Source organism: Diachasmimorpha longicaudata, chromosome 3, assembly GCF_034640455.1.
Source record: "Diachasmimorpha longicaudata isolate KC_UGA_2023 chromosome 3, iyDiaLong2, whole genome shotgun sequence".
Taxonomy (NCBI): domain Eukaryota; kingdom Metazoa; phylum Arthropoda; class Insecta; order Hymenoptera; family Braconidae; genus Diachasmimorpha; species Diachasmimorpha longicaudata.
Window position 1 is genome coordinate 4,151,199 of NC_087227.1, and position 24,890 is coordinate 4,176,088.

The 24,890-nt window shown below is 36.4% G+C and overlaps 2 protein-coding genes and 1 long non-coding RNA gene across 10 annotated transcripts in view; 2 read left to right on the forward strand and 1 right to left on the reverse strand.

The window, feature by feature from the left end:
- Nucleotides 1-911: 911 nt before the first annotated feature.
- Nucleotides 912-2,260, forward strand: LOC135160237 (G-protein coupled receptor Mth2-like). Its single transcript, XM_064116566.1, has 2 exons — nt 912-966; nt 1,518-2,260. Exons 1-2 carry the CDS (start codon nt 912-914, stop codon nt 2,258-2,260), a joined length of 798 nt encoding a protein of 265 aa, XP_063972636.1.
- Nucleotides 2,261-13,247: 10,987 nt separating this feature from the next.
- Nucleotides 13,248-22,099, reverse strand: LOC135160481 (uncharacterized). Its single transcript, XR_010298575.1, has 3 exons — nt 21,961-22,099; nt 19,484-19,729; nt 13,248-14,276 (listed from the first exon to the last, which is right to left on the reverse strand). It is a non-coding gene; the product is annotated as an uncharacterized LOC135160481 (long non-coding RNA).
- Nucleotides 14,374-24,890, forward strand: part of LOC135160469 (G-protein coupled receptor Mth2-like) — a 56,106-nt gene continuing 45,589 nt past the window's right edge. For 2 of the 8 annotated variants that reach the window (XM_064117036.1, XM_064117037.1), the window contains exon 1: nt 22,095-22,440. In XM_064117036.1, the coding sequence (XP_063973106.1) occupies nt 22,312-22,440 (129 nt within the window). In that variant the 5' untranslated portion in view covers nt 22,095-22,311. Of the gene's footprint in view, nt 14,508-14,575; nt 14,592-15,264; nt 15,343-22,094; nt 22,441-24,890 lie in introns of those variants that run through there. The other 6 variants (XM_064117038.1, XM_064117040.1, XM_064117031.1 and 3 more) reach the window with 5 other exon arrangements.

Here is a 24,890-nt window from a genome sequence, read left to right on the forward strand (position 1 = left end):
GAGAATCCTTGGGGGGGGGGTCTAATCATCACCCCCCCCCCCCCGAAACCCAGAAAACGACTATCTTATGTAAAAATCGCGAAAATGTATAAGTTTATTAATAAATTGAGGATTTTGGTTAAAATTTTAAATCCAATTATTAAATAAACTAATGGATTTACGGGATGCCACCAGAAGACATTTGTTGTAGAAAATTTGATTCTCTGCAAAAAATGTCTTGTGACAAAAGGCCGTAAATCCATTTGTTTACTTGATAATCAAGAAAACACGTTTATTGCTCCGGATTCCGCGAAAATCGCGAGCCATCCCCTGGGAATTTCGACATCTATTTCGACAATTTTAAACATTAATTATCTAATCTAATCACCTCCCCCCCCTCCAAAGGATTGTTTTAAAATTGCCAATGAGTGAGAGAGAAATATCTTTCCCCCTCTCTCTCGCGCCCCATTGGCCGTGTTTTTCACCCCAATATCTCGATAGGGGTGCGTCCGAGCGAAAAGTGGAAAAGGACTTTTCGGTTCAAAATTACCCCCAAAACATGCCGGTGCACCACCAGCAGGAGGCTAAAGGGGACCCTGTATACCCTCGGCCACAAGGGCGTATGCGCATGCGCAGCCTGCCCCCCAGTCACAATTAGAAAACCATTAATTAAATAATAACAGTTAATTCCTAAACTCTGAATTAATGTTTTTTAGACTTCCCAAATTATGTTACATCGATCTATGCAAATCCGATTAAGATTCGAACTTATCATCTGCTCCACCTGCTAACTATACGCCAATAAAAGAGTCATTAATTATAAATAAACTATTAGTTCCTAAACTATGCGAATGTATTCCTAAACTTTCCTAAACTATTCCCAAATGATTGAGATTAGATTCATCTCAAAATTCGTTAATTACCTTCTAACTATGTGTCCGTACAGATGTCCCAACCATCATCTTCGCTGTGGCAGTTCAACCGTCGGTAACTCAAACTCCTGTCGCAACTATGATACCCAAGCGTCAACGGCGGGCCTTTACATAGTTTATTACCTTTTGTACTATCAAAACATTGTTTATACAAAAAATATACAGTTCGCATATCGACTCAAAGCATTATTATTATATAGTAGAACTCTCGAAACTACTATATCACCTTCTGCAGGTACGACTCCCTACCTTATCGACCATCGATCCACCCCTATCCCTCCCCTCAACCCTTCCACGCCCCTATCAACGGGGTAAACACAACGGTAGTGCATTTGGCGGGAACAAAGCCTCAGTCCTCCGTAAATTCGAAATCAGTCGTCGCGTAGCACTCAGTCGTGATCGCATCGCACCTGCAGTCCCTGTGCGCCACCCCCAATCACCCTCCCAACTCTAACTCGCAACTAGTTCCGGCCGCCCCAATCGCCTCCAACATAATCCCAAAAATTCAAATGAAAAAAATTTTAAAAATAGCCATTTTTGAAATTTTCATTTTCCTTTTAATCCTCAAAAATTCTCATCAAAATCCTCCCTGCGAGCATTCTCAAGCCCTTCCCCTGCCCCAGGAGGACTCAATCCATTTCTTGAATGGTTCGGTCCTCCACGGGGGTCACTTGTACCCCCCGGAGTTGCATTGGAAAGAGGCAGACGTGACATACGGTTGTTTCTGCCAAATTAATGAGAGTAGCCCGTGTCTAGTGAAATGTTGCGATGAAAATCAAGTTCTAAGTGATTCAGTTGTATCTAAGTGTGTGCCGAGGGCCAATGGGACGTTAGGCCTCAGGCTGAGGCCTGAGAACCTCCACGAGGATGTGAGGCATGTCGAGAACGTCAGCGATCACTTCAGGATCTTCACCAAGGAGATATGTCCAGGGGTGAGAAGTCGTTTGGAACCGGAAAATATTCCTGAAGACAACTTCACGCTGTACGGTAATGGAAGCCTTTACGCGTTGGACCAGCTGATGTATCAGGGTGGATTCTGCGTTGACTGGGACGAAGAGAATATCCTACGAGTTCTTGTCTGTCTCACTGCTGATCCGGAGCCAGTCACTGTCGAGGAATCCATTTACAGACTCGGGATCATTGTTTCGATTCCATTTCTTGTGGCCACCTTCATGGTATATGCTGTCATTCCGGAACTGAGGAGTTTATATGGAATGACGCTGATGTGTTACGTTGGGTGTCTTATCGCTGCTTATGTGCTGCTGGTGATTAATCAGACCTTTGTTTATTATGGAAGCATTCTCTGCACCATCATCGGTAAGTTTTTAGAGGATTTGGAGAGAGAATAGTACATAGAGTATCTGAAGACGAGTGATATGGGGGTTTATGGGGGTGATGGGGGGTTATGGTCGCCCGGCGTTGTCGGTCGAGCCGGAGCCCAGGGGTAACATAACACACAAGAAAAAATCCCTAGGCGACTAGCCATGCACGATTTTTTTCCGTAGTGATTTTCACTTTTTCAAGTTCGAAAAAGACAAGGCCGAGTTCATTTTCCGAAAACCATAACCTCGCAAGATTGTTTTCATAGTAATGCATTGAGTGCCAATCTCCAAACGGGGAAAAGTACGGGAAGATAATTTTATTTATGCCGTTGCGGCCGATAAAATGCGCTTCAAACCTCGCTTCGAGTGGCTTCCTTTTACTTCAAAGGCAGACAATAATATCGTCATCGCGGTCAAAAAGTGACTCTGATTTATGAACCATTTCAGAATCCCTTTTTCCGGTCTAGGGGTGAATAATTCTATCATATAGTCTGCAAACGGATTTTGATGCTCAACTTACCTGTACGTAGAAATAACTTTACAAGCATTTAAATAAATAATAAAGAAATAATAATGAATATCAATAGATAATAATAGGTTCCTTGAATAGTGCCGAGAAGGGCGTGCAAAACGATTTCTTTCGTGTGTGAAATTCGTTGCGAAATTTACGAGTTTCATTTTCTATGTAATCTTAAGCAGAATTTCATGAGCCTTTTTGTCTTTCATTTTTGTTCATCGAAACTTCTTATATTCGATTATGGCCTGGAGCAGATGGTACTCGCGCAACGCAATGCACCCCACCGCTGAATTCCCTCTATCAGATTTCGCGAAAATTCTTGATTTTTCTAGAAAGTTCGAGGATGCTATCTGATTTTGGAAAAATTTGGACAATATAGGAGTACACATTTTGCTATTTATTGCAATTATGTCGTAATTAGGCACTGTAATTTCCATGACGTTCTATTGCAAATGGGATAATTTTAAATAATTCACATTTATAATTAATTGCTTTTAGTTATACGCTCGGTGTTGGGTCTTAAACAAAGAATCATCTCTTGAATCAACCGTTGAAAGCAGTAAATTCTTCAACCTTTATAGAATAGGTGGATTATCAAATTCCAATGTGAATGTTTTTTGTCGCGCAGAGTCATAAGGGCAGAAACAGATATTATATGTCAAAGAAGTCCTTATGTCAGAAAAGAAAAAATTGGTCACAGTCCTTCATAAATCAAAATTCAGCAATAAGCAGACCACTTTAAGCTTTTTTCATATATATATATCTTCACGACGACCTCAGGATTCCAAATCTGCTACACATATTTCGCACCCCCCTCAATAGTTTCTTTTTTTCGGACACATGTTCATCCTCACTCTTTAAGGTGAAAAATGTAAGGATCAACATCACTAGCTTTAAGCTATTCTCATTGAGACATAGAAGAGAACATCTCGAGACAGCTTCAAGTCCTGATCTCAAGTGTTTACCACATATCCATATTTTTTTGTATTACCTCGCGTGAAACTCAGGTTGTTTCCTAAAGTTTTAAAACACTTAAACTTCTTTTTCATTGTGTAACCTTGAATTAGTGTAAATTGTGTTCATTTCATCCTTTTGCCTAATTCCGTTCCATCACTATCTTCGGGTCCCTTTTCGCCGGTAGCTGTATTGGAGATAGTGTTGGAGATAGTGTGAATTTGAGAACTTCAATTTTAGGTTGACTACCATGTCAACGACCCGGTACACTCAGGAAGGCCTATCCGCTCCGATTCGTTTTCCTAGAGGAACTAACTAAAATGACAAAAAGAAATATAGCACCCTGGATCTGATGACTCACGTTAACTATTGGAAATGGGTTATAAGAAATAAGAACAATTCAATAAGTAATTTAAACTATTTTATTCTTTATGATTCAAGTCAAATAATTATGCTCGGAAGACACGTCCACTCTATACCGCTTTCTCAGACGAACTGACCAGGTCTACAAAGGGAAACAACACCCTGGACCTTCCAACCACATGTTCTCAAAGAGTCCTATTCATTCCACTTTGTCTTCATACTTAAAAACAAGCCTAAATGTCATACCTCACACTTCTCGGAATTCGAACCCATAAACATGTCTTTCAGCACTCAGAAGAGAAAGAGATTGACTTTTGTTCTTTATTTATTTGATGAAAAATCCAACATTAACTCATGCAACTGTGTTTAGACCAAAGGAAACAGAGCCTACATACCGTACCCCAAACGGTTCAGAATGTCCACCCACAAAAATATTTTTCCATCTGAAATGGAAACAGAAGAATCAAATAAATATAAACCGTAGAAAGCCGTATTCAAATTAACTGAAGATTAATTTTTGATAAACAGTTTCGAAATGTAAACACCAAAATCATACGTCTCGATTCTCCTTCGATGGCTCCCAAGTCCCTAAACATTTTATTTTTGTTCAGGCGAGGGCAAAACTTAATTCCTAATTTAGTTTATTAGTCAGATTTAGGAAAAACATTATCTTATTATTCAATTATTGTTATCATGAGTATTATGATTACGGGAATAGACGTATTATCTGGCAATTGTGACGTTCCAGATAGAGCCGATGGCAAGGATTATAATCAGATGAGTCAGATTATACTTCGATCACCCGATAACATAACTATTAGTATTATATATGGAAGTAGGTCAGATAAATCGCTATTATAAAATCGCTTCGTTCGGCTAGGTCACGGTTTCCGGGTTCGTGATACAAAGCAATCTGAATCATGCAACGAATACTAATAATTCTCGGCACTAAGTGTGAACAATATATTTTATTATAATTAGTTGGAGGATACCTCCCCTGCTCCTACTATGCATCAATTCCCATCTGACCTGCAATGATCCTTATTTTGATCCAATAAATGACATCAGTGAAATGGAGGGAAGTGAAATTCTGGCGCTGAGTGTAATCGTAACGATTAATCAACACGGAATGACTAATCGCTGATTAATTTCACTCTCGTCAGTGGACCGGAAGTGACGCCTTATCGTGAGTTCGAAGTACATCACTCTCTTCAGGGAGTTACTCAATAATTTCAATGAGATGTGATTAGGAAAAAAATCGAAGAGAATGAGAATCAGAGAGAAAAAAAATCCGCTTTTAACCCAGCGGAGATTCGAACCCGCGTCTCCAAGCGGAGAATGCGTCGGTGTTTACACATTTAATTGTTTGAAATTGGAATGAAAAAAATTATCCAGCCAAATAGCCCTCGACCTTCAAAATTAATCGGATATTTCCCTCCAGTTTCCCTGCGTAGCACCGATCGGGATAAGATTCGCAGAAAAACCCTCGCGCTTCGCGCTCCGGTTTTTTAACCTGCGAAACTTATCCCTCTCGTTGCTACGCACCGAAACTCTCGCGAAATATCCGATAGTTTTGAAGGTCTTGGAGTATTACTACTGAGACGTTCACAAATGAATGTGATTATTAAAAGATAACAATCAGCGAATATCGTCTGAAACATCTGTTGTGACTCGCTAGTATATGATATATGATATCTCCTACTGTATCCCGTGCGGGAAACAAATCCATGTGGAAATATATTTTGCATATGGCTAAATCATATGACATATAAAACGGCCAAAAATGCGATATCCGAGTAATATGTGGAGTATATGTGATAAAATATAAATCAGGCAGATATATTTGGCACGCTTGTCAGTCATAAAATTACATACTTGAGATATATATCAGATCTATGTTTTGAAATATATGTAAATCGAGCAAAAAAATTGGATCCTCCATATATGCTACATATTAGAGTTTCCATTTCGAATGTTTGTCAAAAATTAATTTTCAGATGGAAGGAACAGGTCTTTGCACGATTAGTATTTCTTTTATTCTGGTGCTTCCACTTGAGAGTAGAAAACATTTTTATGAGAGAAAATTCTGGGAAGTTTGGGGGTGATGTGGATGCTCTGTTTTCTTGAATGTATACAGAGGTGCATGAGTGGGACCATTGTTGATGGGAGACATCAGGTCCAAGGTGTTGTATCCCTTCAGTCTTTTAGTTAATTCCTTTAAGGAAATGAAGCGAATCGGATTCACACGTCTGATCATTTAACCATTATCCCATTTCCAATACTACATACATATATGTAATATATGTAACGTATTTGTCACATATTTTTTAGTCATATGGATATATATAATTGTGGCATACACCGAGCAAAAAAGAATTTTTGCCAAATATCCTTTTACTTTAAAAAAATATTTATTTCTAAAATCGAGCAACTCCCTAATAATTCTGATTAGGTTTGAATTGCATCAATTATATTGTTCTATAATATGATCGTATTATCTATAACTTTAAGTGAACTGCAATAATCATGAGCATTAAATAATTCATCGAAATTCTTTCCTCAAAAAAATCAGAAATTTAGAAAAACTAAATAATTATTAATAGAGTTCATTCAGGGTCACGTAGAAAATACTCATCTTCTGAGTAATATGATCATCGTAATTTGAACTTAACTCGGTCCCCCTCGGCAGTGACTACACCGGAGACATACAATTTTGAAACAATAAATATTTCTCTGAACTAAATGAACATTTGGTAAAAATTATTTTTTTCTTCGTGTAAATACTGTTCCTTGCAGATTGATATCATGTTAATATCTGTAATATTATAATTTCTGTTAGTGTTAGAGTAACATTTAACTCGTCGAACCATAACTGTCGGTAACTTCTTCGATTAAAAAATACATGAGATGCTGCTTTTAGAGAAATAGTCTCGAGAAATACCCTCTTTTTTCTCCATTCCTGTCTGTCGCTCCCCCATGTATTTACGCTGATATTTATTTTATTACACACGAGCTGCAAATGTCCCGGAGCACTATCAATATCGAAACGATAAGCCATATATCGCGTAAGATAAATAAATAACGATAAAACGAACGATTCATCTGAAATTGCCGATTCGATTCAGTATATTGTCGAGTGTTCCTATAAAATACGAAGAAGATCGGTATGAAACTCTTATCGGGGCTTTTAGTAACACGTGACTTTGAGCGATTCAATTAATTAAGGGCTCGGTTTGATAAATGACTGGTGATAACCTCTCTGAAAGGAGTGTTTCAGTTGGCCACGCACTTTTCTCGGAAATTCGTGCCACTAATTTATTGGTAACATTATAGTGTGGAAACACGCGACAAAACACTACGATCATTGCAATTGATATTTTTATTTATTCAATGAAAATTTAATTCGGGGAACATGAACGTGATAGCGCGAAAAATGGGGCGTTGTATAGACAAGGGAATTGTTCATTAAATTTCAAGAAAGCCGAGCAATTTTCCGCAACTCATTCAAAGAAAAAAAAGTAATTATCGAAAATGGTTTTGATACTTCGTGTCAGTGAAATGTTTAAAGATATCGTCACGAAAAATAATACGTTCTTCTAAATTGTCATTGCATTACTGTTTTGTATTAATTGATCCGAAATTAGTACGTTATGCAACAAGTGCCGTAAAGAGTTTTCGACGAGTGAGGGTTGAGTAATAATTCTAGAACTAATTTTCGCATGCGTTATTCACCTTTTACGCACGTTGTCCTGTAAAACTTTGTAAAAAAGTGCTGCGTGGAAAACTTTTTTTAGTTTAGATGTCAGAGGGGAAAAACTTGAATATTTAACGAATAATGTTTCTAACAAGTTTCACTGTTTTTATTGCTAATTTTAGTGGTAATTGATAGAAAGGTAAAAAATTCTCCATAAATTTGCTGCGGATATAGTGTTTAAATAAATGACAGTTGCGGCTTTAGCGTTTTTACTGGATATCTCCGTAAATATCATTCACACCAAAAAAATGAATTCTTACAAAATTATTCCTTATAAAATTCCACACAAAAAAGGTTTTAACATTTTTTTTCGTTCTGATGATAGTCTTGAAAATGCAAGTGCATAAAGCTCGCGTCAGCTTTATGTTTTGCTACAATGACCAACACACAAGTTGGGGAGAGCGACGTGTGTCTTCACGCGCCAGTATCTCCGATTCAATTGTTATAATAAAAAAAATGTTTAGACCTTTTTTATTCAAAATTTTATGAGGAATAATTTTGCATTTAGGTTTTTTTCCCTATTGTAAATATTTATCGCAATATGGGAAGAAAACAATAAAATCGCAGAATCAAATTATGTGAACAATATTAAGGGGGTGAATTTCAGTGGGAATTTTTTTGTCTTTCTCTTCCTTAATATTAATATAAGCTCCCTGGGCTATTTATATCATTAGGCGCGATAAACCACGATTCTAATCTCCAGCGTTCGGTGAATTGGCGGTTTTTGGCCCTAATAGCATAAAATAGCACGTCATCCGATGATAATATTATGTTTCAGGTCAAGTGTCATAGTAATTTTTCCTCACGTAGTATTGTCGTCCGAGACGAATGCGAGGGCCGACAGGTCACGCGAGTAAAAATCCCTAGGGGATTAATCATGAAGGATATTTTTCCCTAGGGATTTTCACTTTTTCGAGTTCCAGGAAGGGCCAATGCCAATTCCCCGGTGAGGAAAAGGAAAAATCATTACGTTAAAAGTATTATCTTACGAATGTGATCGGAATCTTCACCTTCGGCTCGGATTATTACGCCATATTCGTAAATTTCATGAAGTTTGAAATTGAAGAACGAAATTGATGCTCTTGAAGGATTTTGTACTGTTTCCTTATAATGTCTACAACCGCTGTTTCAAAGTAGTTTGTGGAAATTAAATGCTGAGTATTAAATTTACCGAATTTATTTGAGATTTTTTGTGCTTTGAATTTTCCCAAAGTTTAAGACGAAGTGGACTAAACTGGTCACCTGTACAAATACACGCTGTTCTCAAATTTTATATCTTAAGATATATTTAGATTTATATTTGTCTAAAGACGGTTAGACAGAGCGGTATTATTAATTATATGGGAGTAAGGATTTGCTCAAAAGCAGAGCTACTGTAAGGATGTGTCTTCACCCATGACGACGTTGCAATGAATTTTTTTTTGAATTGTATATCTGCAGATATGAAATTAAAAAAAAATGTTATAACTGCAGATATGAAATTTGAGAGCATTTGAGAACATTTAATTGTACAGAATTCATATCTCAGATCATGAATACCTGAATACATGAATTCATATCTCAGGCGATTCTACATAATTTTCTAGTAAAACTGTACAATTGAAAAACTGGACGATATCAATGTTGTCACTCAAAATCAAAAACATGAAATTATAATGGTACATGAAAAATACTTGTGCACGTAATTATTGTTTTGTTTAAACACATGCACTTTTCGAGCTATTGAAATTAACGTCACTCGAAAGAATATTAAGACTAAGTTAGGATTTTTTAAATTTTTGATTGTTCATTCTCTTACAAGGAGAAATAAGACAACATAGAAATTTCATATTCACAGTTTTTTATATTTTACGATGTGGAATCAATAGATTTTTACAAGGGTTTGATTTATTTTTAAACTCCACACATTTATGGTAATTTGAGGTTTTTTTGGTGTAAGATAACAAACAATGAAAGTGAGGATATAAAGGCAAGGTACTCAGATCACCAAACGCGGAATGGAAAAACCCGGATATGCGTGAACGGAATCGGTGTTTATATTTCGATAACGTATTTTTGACTGATCTCAAAACTCTTTCATTATTCCCTTCTCGTCTCCTGAAGGTGTGTCCCCTTTTGTGAGGATCTTAAAGGGAGTAGAAAAAGCTGATTTTTAATTGGCGAAAATTTAATTTCAGGGGAGGTACTTCTGAGGATCAATGGAGACCACTTTCCATTCGCATAACCTTTTTTTGAGAATTTAGACCGCTGAGTGACTGGCGGGAGGAGAGAGGTATTCTGAAACAGCTGCAAAGGATTAAGTTGTAAACAACTGCGATATTTGAGAGATCCGTGTGGGAATTTGACGTGAAAAATCCACGTTATGAAGAGACGTTATACAAAAAAAGAGACTCGGACCTTAAACGTTTTTTTGCATTTGGTTTTGGGAAGATTCTAGAGACAAATAGAACGGGGATTTCCCATGCCCGGGGAGAAACATTTTAGTTATAATTTTTCCGTAATCACGGCATACCCGAGACTTCCTAAGATTGATAGATAGCTCCCTTTTCGTCTCAAATTTGGAGATGAAACAATACTATTCCCGACAATCCATGCGCTGTCGATATTCTTGGAAACCCCAAATGTGATTGTAGGAAATTTTACTGAACTTTTCCAAAATTTTTCCGGCAGATTCCGTCATTTTTACCTCAATCGTCATTGAAAAATGTCGATACTGTCACCTAAAATTTCCCAGTTCATTATGTAATTGGTGGGTGAACCCAGAGTTTCCTAATTTTTATTGAACAGTTCTCTGTGTCCAATCGTCGCTGATCTTTCTTATCGTTGGTTAATTTTCTTAGCTAGACAAGGGGTCGTTATGATAACCTCATACACTATCCCTTTCTCGAAAGTGACTTCTATCAGAATTATGACTCGGCGCCCATTGACGTAGATCAGTGGAATAAATATTTCTGTGAAATGGTAGACAAACACTCGAAGTAATTGATAATGACCTCAAATCCATTGTCATCGTGATTTCACATTATCTGATCAGCGAAACAAATTTTTGAAAATGATTTCAATTGACGATGAGCGACATGAGCATTTAAAAATTCAGAAATTGGAATCTTCTCGCCTCAAAATTTCAACCTGGACACTTAATGACTTTTCGACCTTCATCGAACCTTGGTCGAACCTTGAGATTCTCGTTTCGATCTACCTTCGTCAATAATTAATTAAGCTTGATCCGATTGCACCCTTGTTTCAAAGCGTATAGGCATATGACACGAAACCTTCAGACATTCGTTGAAATCGTCGATATGATGCGCACCTGGAATTAGACGCGCTTTGATATAATAAAGGGAATGTTGCACTTGGGAGATATAAAGTTTATTGTACCAAGTTCGTATTGTGGACAATAGATTAGAAGAGACTACTTCTTCCTTCGAATGTTCGAATGTAACTAACTCAAAACTAATTTTACAAACCGCCATTGAGAGTCTCGCCTACTTCTTCTGGTAAGAAGGCCCCATATTAAGGTTTAAATTTTCTTATTATTTGGTTGTATAAACCAATCCAAATTAAAGTAGTTAATGGTGAGGTTATGGTATTACCTGACCGTTGGTTTCAAAGTGGACTTTATGGCATGACCTAAGTGAAGGACGCATGCAGCCAACATTTCTTTTACAATATGTCTCGGGAGATGAGCTTTGAAATTTTATACAATTTAATAACTATTGCTTCAAATGTCACGATACTGAATATATAAAATAATCGCGTGCACACATACAGGGTCCCAACAACCCGCAAGGAGAGAAAAATCTGTGAATTTTCATGGCGTCATTCCGATAAAAGTTATTATGCTGCCCTACAAGTTCAGTACAAGCTGTAGACCTGAGAAAAATTATTATAGCGTCTAGAAAAATTTCCTTATCTGTTTGCGAAAACTATATCGGCCTCGTCAAAATGCAACGTCTGCACGGAAAGAAATTTCAGGTTAAAATTTGACCGATAGGGGGCGATTCGAGGGATGAAGGTTAATTTTATCACATAAATTAGCCTCCCAAGTCGAATTTTTCTAACAGAACTTCACATAAAAAGTGGTTGATGGCCATTTTGTTCCACTTTTCGCCTTCTACGGGGATAATTTTTATCCAAAATGTCTTTCTGTGACGGGTGACGAGAAGATGGACGATAAATGGCTGAAGCAATGGGTCCCCGGACGGAGTCCAAAATCGGCAACAATTGGATATATTTGGCCCTCATCTTCAACCAGTCACAATGGGTTAACGAAAAATTGCGATGGGGCACAGTAAAAAATGTAGGAAGACACAAAAAAATTAACTGATCTAGATAAAAATTATTTAAAGGATTTTTATCAATTTTTGACTCAAATTCAAATAAAAAATGATAGTCCTTCAAATTTTATAGCGCTGTTTCATCAATTTTATGTATTTTATGAATTTCTATCAATTTGTCATTTAAACGCAAATAAAAAATGATAGGCCCTTACATTTTATGGTGGTGTTTCGTATATTTTACGAAGCGGCATATACTTAATTACACAATGTTTAGCAAAATTGACAGTATCGATAGAAATTTTTATGTGTGAATAAAACACATTTCAGGGTTCTAGCATTTTGCACCTCGATTCTACTGACCAGCAGAGTAATTGCGAATAACCTTTCGGCGTTACACCAAACGTTGAATATCAATCTCTAAACAACAGAAATAATAGCGAAAAATTATTCAATAATTCCTGAAGGGTATTGAGTGCATTGCGTGGTCTCCGTGATTGGCAAGCGAAATTAGCAACGCGAGGGGAGGGGTACAGCCTCCGTTCTTGAATAAAAATCTTGAACTTCAAATTAAGCAATTATTTCCCGTTTCCATACCCTTTGGGGCTTTTGCGATTTATGCACATCCCATCCTCCAACCCCCTGTACCGCATTCGCCGAAGGATGAGGGAAAACCTCATCCTGAGGGAAAAAGCTACCCAGTTACAGTCGTTTCTTTGATGAAACTATCATTCGGCAGTGAAACTGTGAGATTAGAACGCTACAAATTTTTTTTTTTAAGTTAAACTTCTTGGCCGACTTCGGAAAAGGTTGCGTTAAACGAATAACGCTGCAGTGGAGGGAGAATAGTGTTGAACGTTCAACGCTACTCGAAAGGAGAATAGCAAGAGAGAGAGAGAGAGAGAGAGAGAGAGAAGGGGAGTGCAGCGTAAGCGCCTGACTATGCGGTATTCGCAAAAAAAGGGGATAAAATAGATGTAAGACACTTTGCATATATTTTAGTTATTACACTCCAATTCTAACTATTATGGATATTAATCTGTCAAAGTGCAGCGATGATAATTAATTTGGACTTGCCATAATCTAATATATAAAATTCTCGTGTCACGGTTTTTGTTGCCATACTCCTCCGAAACGGCTTGACCGATTTTGATGAAATTTTTGGTGCTTATCCGGTATCTATGAGAATCGGCCAACATCTATTTTTCATCCCCCTAAATGTTAGGGGTAGTCCACCCCTAAATTTATTTTTTTTATTTTTTAGACAAAATTTTTATTTTCTATCTTTTTATGATACAACATACAAAAATACATACAATCCTCAATTTTCACCCTTCTACGATTAACCCTTATTTTTTAATAGCCATTTTAGTAATTTAATCATTTTTCCTCTCCGGTCGAAACCTGATCAATCGTCATTTAATTAGTTATCCCCGCCAGATGTCTACAGGTATCACTTCTGATCCAGTAAACAGCACGGAGTAGGGATGAGAACGAAATTACTAGGAAATTATTCATATGGCAAAACAACGTTTGCCATATAAATGAATCGCTTCTCTCAGTGAATATTTACAACACTTCTAATAAACAGGACCACAGAAGAAAAAGAAAGAAATGAATGAACAAGGGCCTTTTTGTTGAATGGGTTCAAAGTGTGAAAATTTTAATTACTAAGGGTTAGTCGCTTTGGAGACATCATAGGAGAAAGATATACCTTCTGCATACGATGATAAAGAATTAAAGTTTATAACCAAATCGTTTGATATTATTCAGTAAATCGCCGTCCATAATCCAATAAATAATTATAATAAAATTCGAATATTATCTTATGTAAGACTGGGGCAAGTTTTTCTTGCTTACAACAACTAAAATTATGTTTTCTTGGCGCTAAAAAAAAGTTTCATGTTCGATACATGTAAAAAAAGCACATCCATATTTGCGAGAACTAATTAACAGTCGCACGTGAAAATTGAGAACATCATTCTTTGAATTAGTTCAGGTTAGTAGATATCACAGCTGAATCATTGAGATGGTAATACAGATTGCAGATATAGAGAGGCGTCTCTATATCAGACGGGATTTTCCTCGTCGTGTCCTTGATTGCCCCCCAGAACTCCTTCCGCAAGACGTTGGAAGTTGTCCAGCGTGTTTGTCCTCCCGAGGATCGATAAAACGCATCTACACAGTGAAAACAAATTGTTAGAATGTGGACCCTCTCGTTTGCGCCAGTCCCCCACTCCTGAAGCTTCACAGTTTATTGAGGAAATTCCTTCTGAAGAACGCGCGGTGATACTAAACCCGTTCAGTGATAATCGAAAAGCATCACTGAATGCACCATTGTGTGGTATAATCTATGTTTATTGAGATTAGTTTGATTTTTATAAGTTATAACGGTGATCTGGCGATTTTGTAAGCCATCATTTGAGTTTTTGCATGAGGGACGAGCATATGGAATACCTCACCTGTTAATGGTGATATTATTTTGAAAAAATTGTAATTCCATTATTTTTATTATTAGGAAAGAAAAAGGGGTCTCATAAATTTTGATTTCTAGTCTGTTGATGATATTTGACTGGACCTGTTTTCTGTATTTTCTAAATAAAAAAATTAGCGAAGTGGTACAACGAGATTACTCACTTTTGACTGCTGATTAATTTTTGATGAATATCTTGAAATCTAAGGAAGATAGTGAAATTTTTGTCACAACATTTTTTGTGGAGAATTTTGAGTACTACAATAAATGTTATGACAATAATTCCGCTATCTCTCTTAGGTTAGGAGATATTCCTTAGAAACTGCACTCAGAAATAAGCTAACGCCTCTCGTTTTATCAATTCGCTAGGGAAATCGTTATAAGAGTTACGAGACTTTAAAAATTGAATTTTGAATTTGACTTCTTTAGAAGAGAAGTTTCGAAAAGTATGAAAATTTGCATTCCTATTATTTGAGTATTTCAAAATTGGCTAAGATTTTTCATTTGAGAAAGAAGAATAAATATATGAAAAATAATTATAATTTTTTCAAATTGCAAAGAACAACTTAACCTCGTCATGTACCCTTCTAAAACCCACACATTCATGTCAATTAAAAACATCTTAATTTCTCATAAAAAGTGGTCTTTGTGTTGGAATTAGCTATAATTAATGAAATTATGTTCGTCTGGAAGAATCGACCCACAATGACCAGCGTAAGCGCTTAACGGATTAAATTGCAGCGATGCGTTCCCCTCGGTCGTGTTCGTTAGGTCAGTAATAAAATTATGGGAATAACCCAAACGTTCACAGCGTGAGAACATGTGTTTAACTCGATTATATGATTGACTTCCACCGCGTTAATAATGCTCGGTTGTGCTCAGCATCTTCGGGACCCAGTGGTGTGACGTTCATCATACCAAAAGCATCTGCAGTGCTTCGCACAAATTCAGTGGCTATTAATGTTTTTGTGACTAACACTCGCTCCATTTTGCCATCTAAATATTTAAAATATTGTTGAAAGTTTTGTGAATTATCTAATATTATTTAGAAAGTGATATCTACGGTAATTAATTAATTTACTCATTTACAACAGTCTATCTTATTTTGTTTGTCGGTGAAAATTGAAAAAATTAGAAAGAATGAATTTGTTTTTACTAAAAAATTCTTTTTCAATTTTAACGAATTGCGGAAGCCGTATATAATTGTTATCAAAGTAATTAGCAATCAAATTATATTATGGCCTGGTTGAATGAGTTTTGATAAATATTTTATGAATATCAACGAACGATTTAACGAATATCAAAAGTAATTTACTAGAAATACATTAAAAAATGGTGTTAGTCAATACTAAAATAAATTGTTAATCTGTTAAACTGTTTTTTTGTGCCTAAAATTTTCAAAAACTTGTGGCTAATAGTTTCCTCCATTTTTCATTGAGAAAAAGTTTGTAAAGCAGTTTAGTGTTGTGTTGTGTAAATATTTCTTGTTGTTGAAATAATTTTGATATGACTCCAAAACTTTTCAGTGCATTGAAATTCCAATACGTCTGGAAAAAGTGAGAAAATCCCTTTTTCATGAAATTTATAAACTAAAAATCACTAAACGATTTTCGTTATTAATGAATCATGTTTATGTATGATTAGTGAGTATTTCCTCGTGTCGTAACATAATAACTAGGAAGGTTTCTCGATTATCCGGGATTACCACAATAATGGTTATAAAAAAAGAATCGATCAAAAGGCATTTTTTTCCTCCTGAAAGCATGGAAAATTGCGAGTTTTCCACTGGTCACGAGTTGAATGAACGCTTCAATAATCCGTGAAAATTTTTTTCTCCGGTATTCCCCATCGGGATTGAATCAACGAAGCATTCGTTATTTTTTTTTCCTACCACTCAATCAAACGGAGGAAATAACTATTCGCATTCATTCTATAAATTATTTCTCTTTTTTCTTGACGCAAGCGGAATAATTAGAATTGTAAACATGTTGCAATGTTTTTTAACGATCCTTCTTATCTCTTCAAGCATAACTTGAAGTATTAGACAAAATAGAAAATAGCATTAACACTTGGGATTTCATGTTTGTATATTTTTTCCCTAATTTTTGAAAACGAGAAGCAATTTGAAAACAAAAAAATTGAATTATTTTCTTAAATTTAAAAAAAAAAAAGGTAAATTTTGTTGTATGCAAATCATGTTTGAAAAATAAATTTCAAATTATCTGTAAATAAAATTGAAGGCAAAACTTCACATCTGAGCAAGAAGTTTTCTTCTTTCATTCTATAGTTCTTACATTTATTATGATTATTACTAAATAATATTTTACTTTTTATTATTATCGACAATTAGTGCTTGATTTGTGAGTTAAAATTTCAATTCGAAATTTTCAAGGGAAATTTTATGTTATCGATAAACAATCAGAATCAAATATGTCCTACCCCATTGAAATATGTAGCATGGAGTTTTATATTGAAACAAAAAAACTATTTTCTATAGCTTTTTGAGGAGAAAAAATTGTCTAAACATTCGAAAAATGCGTTTAACCATCTCAAAGGTCCTCTTCCACCCTTTCTCTTTGTCATTATAATAACTCTGGTCACCGAAGGGAAGACCATTTAAAGGGAATAGAATAATCTCCTTGAAACTTCAAGACAAAGGAAAAAAATAAAAAAACAAAAAAAAATAAAAAAAAAATATAGAAAGAGTTATTCTCAGTCACTGAGAGGTACCAAAGCGATAAATCCCCCGACGAGAAGTATCTCCCGGTTCACTACAATATCCCCGTTGACCTTTACCCTATTCTCCACCCCCCCCCCCTCCCCCACAGTGTCCTTCGCCGACTGCGGCAACTGACGTAAAAGACTCTAGAAAGGGTCGTGAACATAATTCTTTGATAGCCCACAGTAACACCACTTTTTTCTTGCCTGGAGATGATGGGTTCACTCACTCAGAAAATAGTCGTACACCAAAGACTTAAGTTGTTATTTCCTAACTATTAGGATATATGGGTGGCGAGGATTGGAATCTTGCCAGTACACCTGTAGGTGACTTCAAACCTATTCCCTATTTTATGGAGGAAACTCTTGGGATTTGCGGGTGAGAATCACGTGCTGGGTGGTAGAGTTGTAAAGAAATTACAAGGTCGATATAAATGTGCGAATTTCACTGGGAAAAAAATATAATTTTTCCAATGATATTTGGTTCGGACAAACAAATGCCCGAAATTTCAATTGTATAATTTACTTTAAATTCTTGTCAGAAGAATATTTAATTGGCAAAATTATATTTTACTTTTAACGTGTTCAAGCCGATAGACCGATACTTTTCAATTAGTGGAAATGGTTTTGGGTATTATTTTATTATAGTCGTTGTTGGTAATAAATCAACAATTTGCGTCTCAGTGGATGCACTTTTGCCACGGGTTTACCGTTTTCTCTTTTTTGTTAATTTTAATTTTTAAGAAATTGGTGGAATGATAAAGGGCCACCTTTCAATTTAATTGGAAATACTTTCGTCAGATTGCCGTAAAACTATTACGATTTCCAACATAAAAATCATAGTTTCTCTCAACACACTTATCTCTCTCTAAATCATCCACGTGTTGATATTGTTCGCGTTTGGATGCGGATAATCTTCGTTTAGAAAATTCACGATAAACTATTTTTAATTTTCATTTTTCCCGACCCACCATCGCTCAAGTAGTTCATTTATTTTCATTTTTTTTGCACGTACACTCTTTCGGGCGTTTACATTTTCTTCCCATTCCTTGGGGAGCTATGGGACCGACTTTTTCCCCAACTGTACCGTATTTGCATGGGGGTTCAGAGAAACGAGGGAAGCCCCCAACTGTACAGTCGACCGATCATGCAGGGCCCTAGTGTACCCGTTTATCACACTGACTAGAAGGATCCACTGCGTCCCTCACCCTCGTGCTGCCCGCTCAGCTATTTTTTGAGCGAGTGGTGTTCCATAAGTGGTTTAATCGGTTAAGCGATCACCCATCCAAGTACTAACCCAACGGAACGTTGCGCAGCTTCGATATCAGTTAGAGTAACACTTTACTCGTTCACTTCAATTTTGACACTTTCGTTTTTACTCGAAATATTTTATTGCGTGTTGAGAACATTTTGGAAGGGTCATTTTGGCGGGGGATGTGTAGGGTTACTTTTAAAAAAGATAAGGACAGTTTATTTTCTGCGAAAAAGGGTCCAATGGATGTTAACACTATACACTATGTCTTCACTATTTAATATACACTTAACCCACTCTTCAGCACACAAAACAAAACCTCTAAGTCCTAATCGTCTAACCACACGTCTATCGTCTATCGTGGCTCAAAACCAACTCTGACCCTGTCCCTCTTCTCAACCCCGGACTTGGTCCTAATGGCGTTACGTGGTCCTAGTATTCTTGGACCTCGCTGGCTGCAACGATTTCCGTCTGTCACATCTGTGGGTCTCATAAACTCACAAAATATGATCCTCTAAGTGCTTCCATCATACAGAGTGGCATCCCTGTACCAATCCATGTCTATTTGCGGGGTTTCCTCACAAATAGCACCTACGCTACGACTACAATATAATCTTACAGCCCTAGTACTATCTTAATAAAATACGGAGGATATCTGTCTATCATATTCGACAGATTATCATTTTTACACTGGGGATTTCCTCATATTTTTTTCCGATACTACAGGATGTTTAGTATTTTTTTCTTTCCACTATTTGGTGGCTAATTTGGAGAAGTCGATTTTTAGTCTGACATTGATATTACTAATTGCTTCTTTGAGTAAATTACTTTCGTTTGAGAACCAGAGTTACTTGTCTTCTTTATAGCTTTTATTTATTTCTGTGATGAGGAAGCTTTTGTTTTTTTTGCAATTTGATAATTTTTTTATTGTGGTATTCTTACCTTCCTCGCTCAACCATTACTATCAGTGATTGGCGCAATAATTAGGTGGTACTCTACCATCCGGGTGATCCGGGTTCGATTCCCGCCTCAACTGGGAAGAGTTGTCTCGAGCTTCGTTACGTCGTTGCAGGACCAAAGGTGGGATTCTGGATGCAGAGTTCCAGGTCGTGTTCGTCTTTCGAGGTTGCTCGTAGGGTAGCTGACTGCACCGGCCCGATTTGCTTGGTTCCCTTCAGGCCTCTAGGGCTTCGAATCGCCCGATAATTCCCCAATAATTGAATAGCATTGATTATTTTTCCCATCCAAATCTTGGCCAATAGGATTGCACCATTCGACGTTATTTTATATAGTCAACACGGTATTTCAGCGGAAATTCTTGGAAATTTCACTGGAAATTTTGCATGTTGATATATATAAAAAAAAACAAATGTTGAAGTAACCCTCAATTGTATCTGACAGATTAAATGGCAATTCGTTGAAAATTATGTCTCATGGTGCAATTCTATCGGCCAAGATTTGGATGCAAAAAATAATCCCCCGAATACCACTCGAACTTCGAAATTATCTGATATTTCCCTCAAGGTTCCCTGCAAACAAATAAGCTTGTTAAGTTTTCCAGAAAAATCACTCGCGCTTCGCGCTCGTGGTTTTTAAACTGGAAAACTTGACACGTTCATTTGTTTGCAACGAACCTATCGGGAAATATCCGATAATTTCGGAGCTCTTGTGGTATTATATGCGATAATTTTTTGATAATTTTGGTAAACAAACGACACCTAACCAAATAAACCTCTTTTCATGTCATGGCACAATTCTCTTGGCCGAAATTTGGATAGGAAAAATAATCCCCTGAATACCACTCGAGCTTCAAAATTATAGAATATTTCCCTCTAGGTTCCCTGCATACAAATGAATTTGTTTGCAACGAATCTATCGGGAAATATTCGATAATTTTGAACCACTTGTGGTATTATATGTGAAAATTATGGTGCCACCACGGGAAATAAGGCTGGTCAGGAAAATATTCCAGTGGTGACAGAAGAAATTTTATTAGTTTAAACGTCAAGCTTTCCGGAACATCCGTAAAAATTCGTTAAAAATCGCCAGAAATTTTACCGTAACAATATCCGATTTGTTCACATTCGAGGAATTGTCATATTTTCCAGGTCCCGTGCTGAAATTTTTATGGGAAATTTCTCTATATATATTCTATGTAACTGACGAACTACTCAAATTACGATGAAAAAAAATCTAGTCATATTTACAACTCTACTGAGCACTTCTCCTCAGTCGTTAAAAAAAAATCACAATAAACATTTCAGTAGTGAAGTAATAAAACGAGACAAGTCACTTTTGACTATTTACCAGTTTTTATTGAATTTCTCGGAATCTAGGGGAGTTGGCAAAAAATTTGTGATAACCTTTTTCGTTAAGCAAATTGAGTACTGCAACAAAGGTTATTGCAAAAATCGCGCCATCTCCCTTAAATTTGGAGATATTAGTGATTATTTTTCCCACCCAAATTTCAGCCAATAGAATTGCACCATTTGTTGATATTTTGTATAGCCTACCTCGAATATCAGCGATTATTTTTCCCATCCAAATCTTGGCCAATAGGATTGCACCATTCGACGTTATTTTGTATAGCCAACACGGTATTTCAGCGGAAATTCTTGAAAATTTCACTGGAAATTTTGCATGTTGATATATATAAAAAAAAACAAATGTTGAAGTAACCCTCAATTGTATCTGACAGATTAAATGGCAATTCGTTGAAAATTATGTCTCATGGTGCAATTCTATCGGCCAACATTTGGATGGAAAAAATAATCCCCCGAATACCACTCGAACTTCGAAATTATCTGATATTTCTCTCAAGGTTCCCTACAAACAAATAAGCTTGTCAAGTTTTCCAGAAAAATCACTCGCGCTTCGCGCTCGTGATTTTTAAACTGGAAAACTTGACACGTTCATTTGTTTGCAACGAACCTATCGGGAAATATCCGATAATTTCGGAGCTCTTGTGGTATTATATGCGATAATTTTTTGATAATTTTGATAAACAAACGACACCTAACCAAATAAACCTCTTTTCATGTCATGGCACAATTCTCTTGGCCGAAATTTGGATAGGAGAAATAATCCCGTGAATACCACTCGAGCTTCAAAATTATAGAATATTTCCCTCTAGGTTCCCTGCATACAAATGAAGTCGTCAAGTTTTTCAGGAAAAACCACTCGTGCTTCGCACTCGTGATTTTTTAGCCTGAAAAACTTGACTCCTTCATTTGTTTGCAACGAATCCATCGGGAAATATTCGATAATTTTGAAGCACTTGTGGTATTATATGTGAAAATCTCACATCAGATATGAGTCCACTTATCTCGTTTTAGCACTTGCTAGTGATTTTTACATGTAACATCATCACGTCTTTCAATAAATTCCGCGAATGGAAATTCCAAAAGTTTCTCTTTTACCTAATAGTTTATTTAATGTTTCTGGTGTTCGTCAGTAATATTATCACGTTCTCCTCATCAAATCCACCCATCAACTGTTGCCAGACATGCGATATTGAGGTGAATAATTGCATTCAGCTGCAGTTAAAGCAGGAGCAGAGTCATTTGTTGAAGAGACACTGACGATTCTGCTGAAGAATATTTGACACAAAATTTTTTGTTTCAACACTTCTGGACATTAGTGCACCCTGAGGGCAGCTGACAGTCACTCTCCCCTCCATCAAATTCCTGACGACTTTTCCCCCTTGATATCAAGTACGAATAGAAACGATTAGTCAGTTTCTCGTTGAATGTTGAAGGAGACACTTCAACATGGGGATTGGGAGGATTATTGTGGTGATTGTTTGTGTCAAGTGCTTCTGTGGAGATGCCGTAAAGTGCAACGATATTGGCATAATCTCCAAGGATGGCTCTGATTACTGGAACGTGAGGAACTTTACAGTGAAGAGATTTTTTATTATATCGGGGGGCTTTCAGTTTTTAATGGAATTGTTATTTCTGAGGAAATTGCGGAACACAAAGAAATTTCCGATGGGAAACACTGCACCCTATGATGTAAAGACGAGGTGATAAGAAATCTAGTGCGACGGATGAATTCATGGTTTTATTGTGGAATCGTGGCTTCATAACGCCAAAAAAATCCCAAAATAATCCGATTTTCCAAAAAATTTTCTGAAAATTTTTCCCGAATTTTCCTAAGATCGATGAATTAATGGTTTTAACACAGAATTGTGATTTTATAATGCAGTAATATATGGAAAAACTGTAAAAAATTCGCGTAAAATTTGCAAATTTTCGAATTTTCAAAAAAAAACTCCGAACTTTTTTCTAATTTTTGAGAAAATTTGGAAAAATCTTATCGTTTTTCACGAAACTCTCCGGTGTTTCACGAAAATCTATGAAATTTTGTAACAATCTTAATAATTTCCTGATGTTTGAACACCACTTCCACTTTTCCACAAAATTTAAAGGTTTTTGCAAATTTTTTTAGTGAATCCCGAGAGAATATTGGTTGGAATAACTGGTAAAATGAGTTTTAATAGTCATAAATGGCGAGGATTTGGAATTACCTCAATGCATGTTTTCCGCTTATCCAGTCGATTACAATTAAAGAAGAATGACGTGATGTAGCGTTTCCTTCATGATCACCAATCTATAGTTAACTCACTAGCGGAGTTGTAAATCAATACTAGTCGATGTAGCCTTTGGCTGTTTTCGAGTAATATCTGCGAATCTGAGGCAGATAACGAAATTTTTGTCATAGTCTTTCAGAGCCGATGAAAAAACTACACGAAAGGTCACGATAAGGACTTTGCTATCTCCTTTAGATATTGAGATATTCATTGAATACGGGCGAATGGCAGAAATCACGTTGAAGATTTTCCAAATTTTCGGTGCTAATTAACAGGTGAAGAGTCCCCACATGCGGAAGAAGTGCCTATCACTTCGTGTGAGAGAAAAATAGCGAGAGGGAAGGGACAAGAATATGGTGAAGTGACCAAAACTTTTTTAAATTCACTTTTATAAATTTATTATTATGCAAAGTCTGAGTTAATTATCATCGCTGGACTCTGACGGATTAATATCTATAATATTTACAATCGATTTGGGATAAGCAAGATACGATGTAAAATATCGTACGTCTATTTTATTTATGTTTCTCGCAAATACTGCAAATACCGCATGGTCAAGCGCCTATATGCTTTACTCTTTCCTTCTCGCGCACCGAGGGGTCATTCATTTGTAAAATCACTGGGTCACTTAAGCCTGAAATTACTAGAAATGTTGTGAAATCACAATGATTAATTAATTTCAGGCAGTTTAGATTGTTATCATTTGCAATCGATGACATCTTGAATATTATACCAAAAAGGAAGTTATTTTATTTCTCTAGAGACTGAAAAGTGCGATCTAAAAGACGAAAATATCGTATGACATACGGGAGTATAGTATATTTCGATACAAGTGCGACGGGGTGGTAAAGAGTATGAAGCCAATCACACAAGTTGAAAGATCCCGTTGCACGTGTATCCGAACTACAGTTTTTGTTAGTGATGTTACGTTCAGGGAGTGACGAACTCTGCCATTTTTCGTTTACTAGTCAAAGAAAAGTCTTTTCGTTTACAATACTTTTCTGACTTATGTGATTATCACTCACATGAATCAGAAAATACTTTTTTCTATTTTAACGGGGGGTTTTGCTACCCCTTCTCACTTCAAGCGAAATATACTATTTCATCAGCAAAATATACTATTTTTGTCACAGTTGCTACGTTCAGCCCGAGTCGAAAAGTGCCTTTTCGTTTACTTGTAAACAAAACATTGAAACTTGTTAACGAAAGGACTTTTCGTTGATTAGTAAAGAAAAAATGGCACAGTTTGTCACCCCCTAAACATAACATCACTAACAAAAACTATAGTTCAGATACACATGCGATGGGCTGTTTTAATTCGTGTCTTGACGTCAGCCCTCGGGTTCGCCTCCGGCCGCCGACTTCATACTCGTTACCACCGCGCCGCATTTGTATCGAAATATACTATTTCAACTCATTTATGGTGTGTCATGAAATAATCATTCCAAGATATCTCTTAATTAATCCCTCTCCTTTCATAGAATAGCTGGAAGAACAAATTTGAAATTAATTGAAATCGCAAAATCATTGAAAAGTTCCACGAAATCGTATGAAATTGACAATCACTGTTTTATCAAATTTTCAAATGAGTGGCTCCTTGTCTCACGCTCTATCTTTCTCTCTTGCTATTCTCCTTATGAGTTGCATTAAACCTTCAACCTTTCTCCCTCTCCACTGAACTGTTTAAACGCTTAACGCAACCTTGTCCGAACTCACCTGAGAATTTTCACTTCAAAAAACTTAAACTGTGATTTTAAA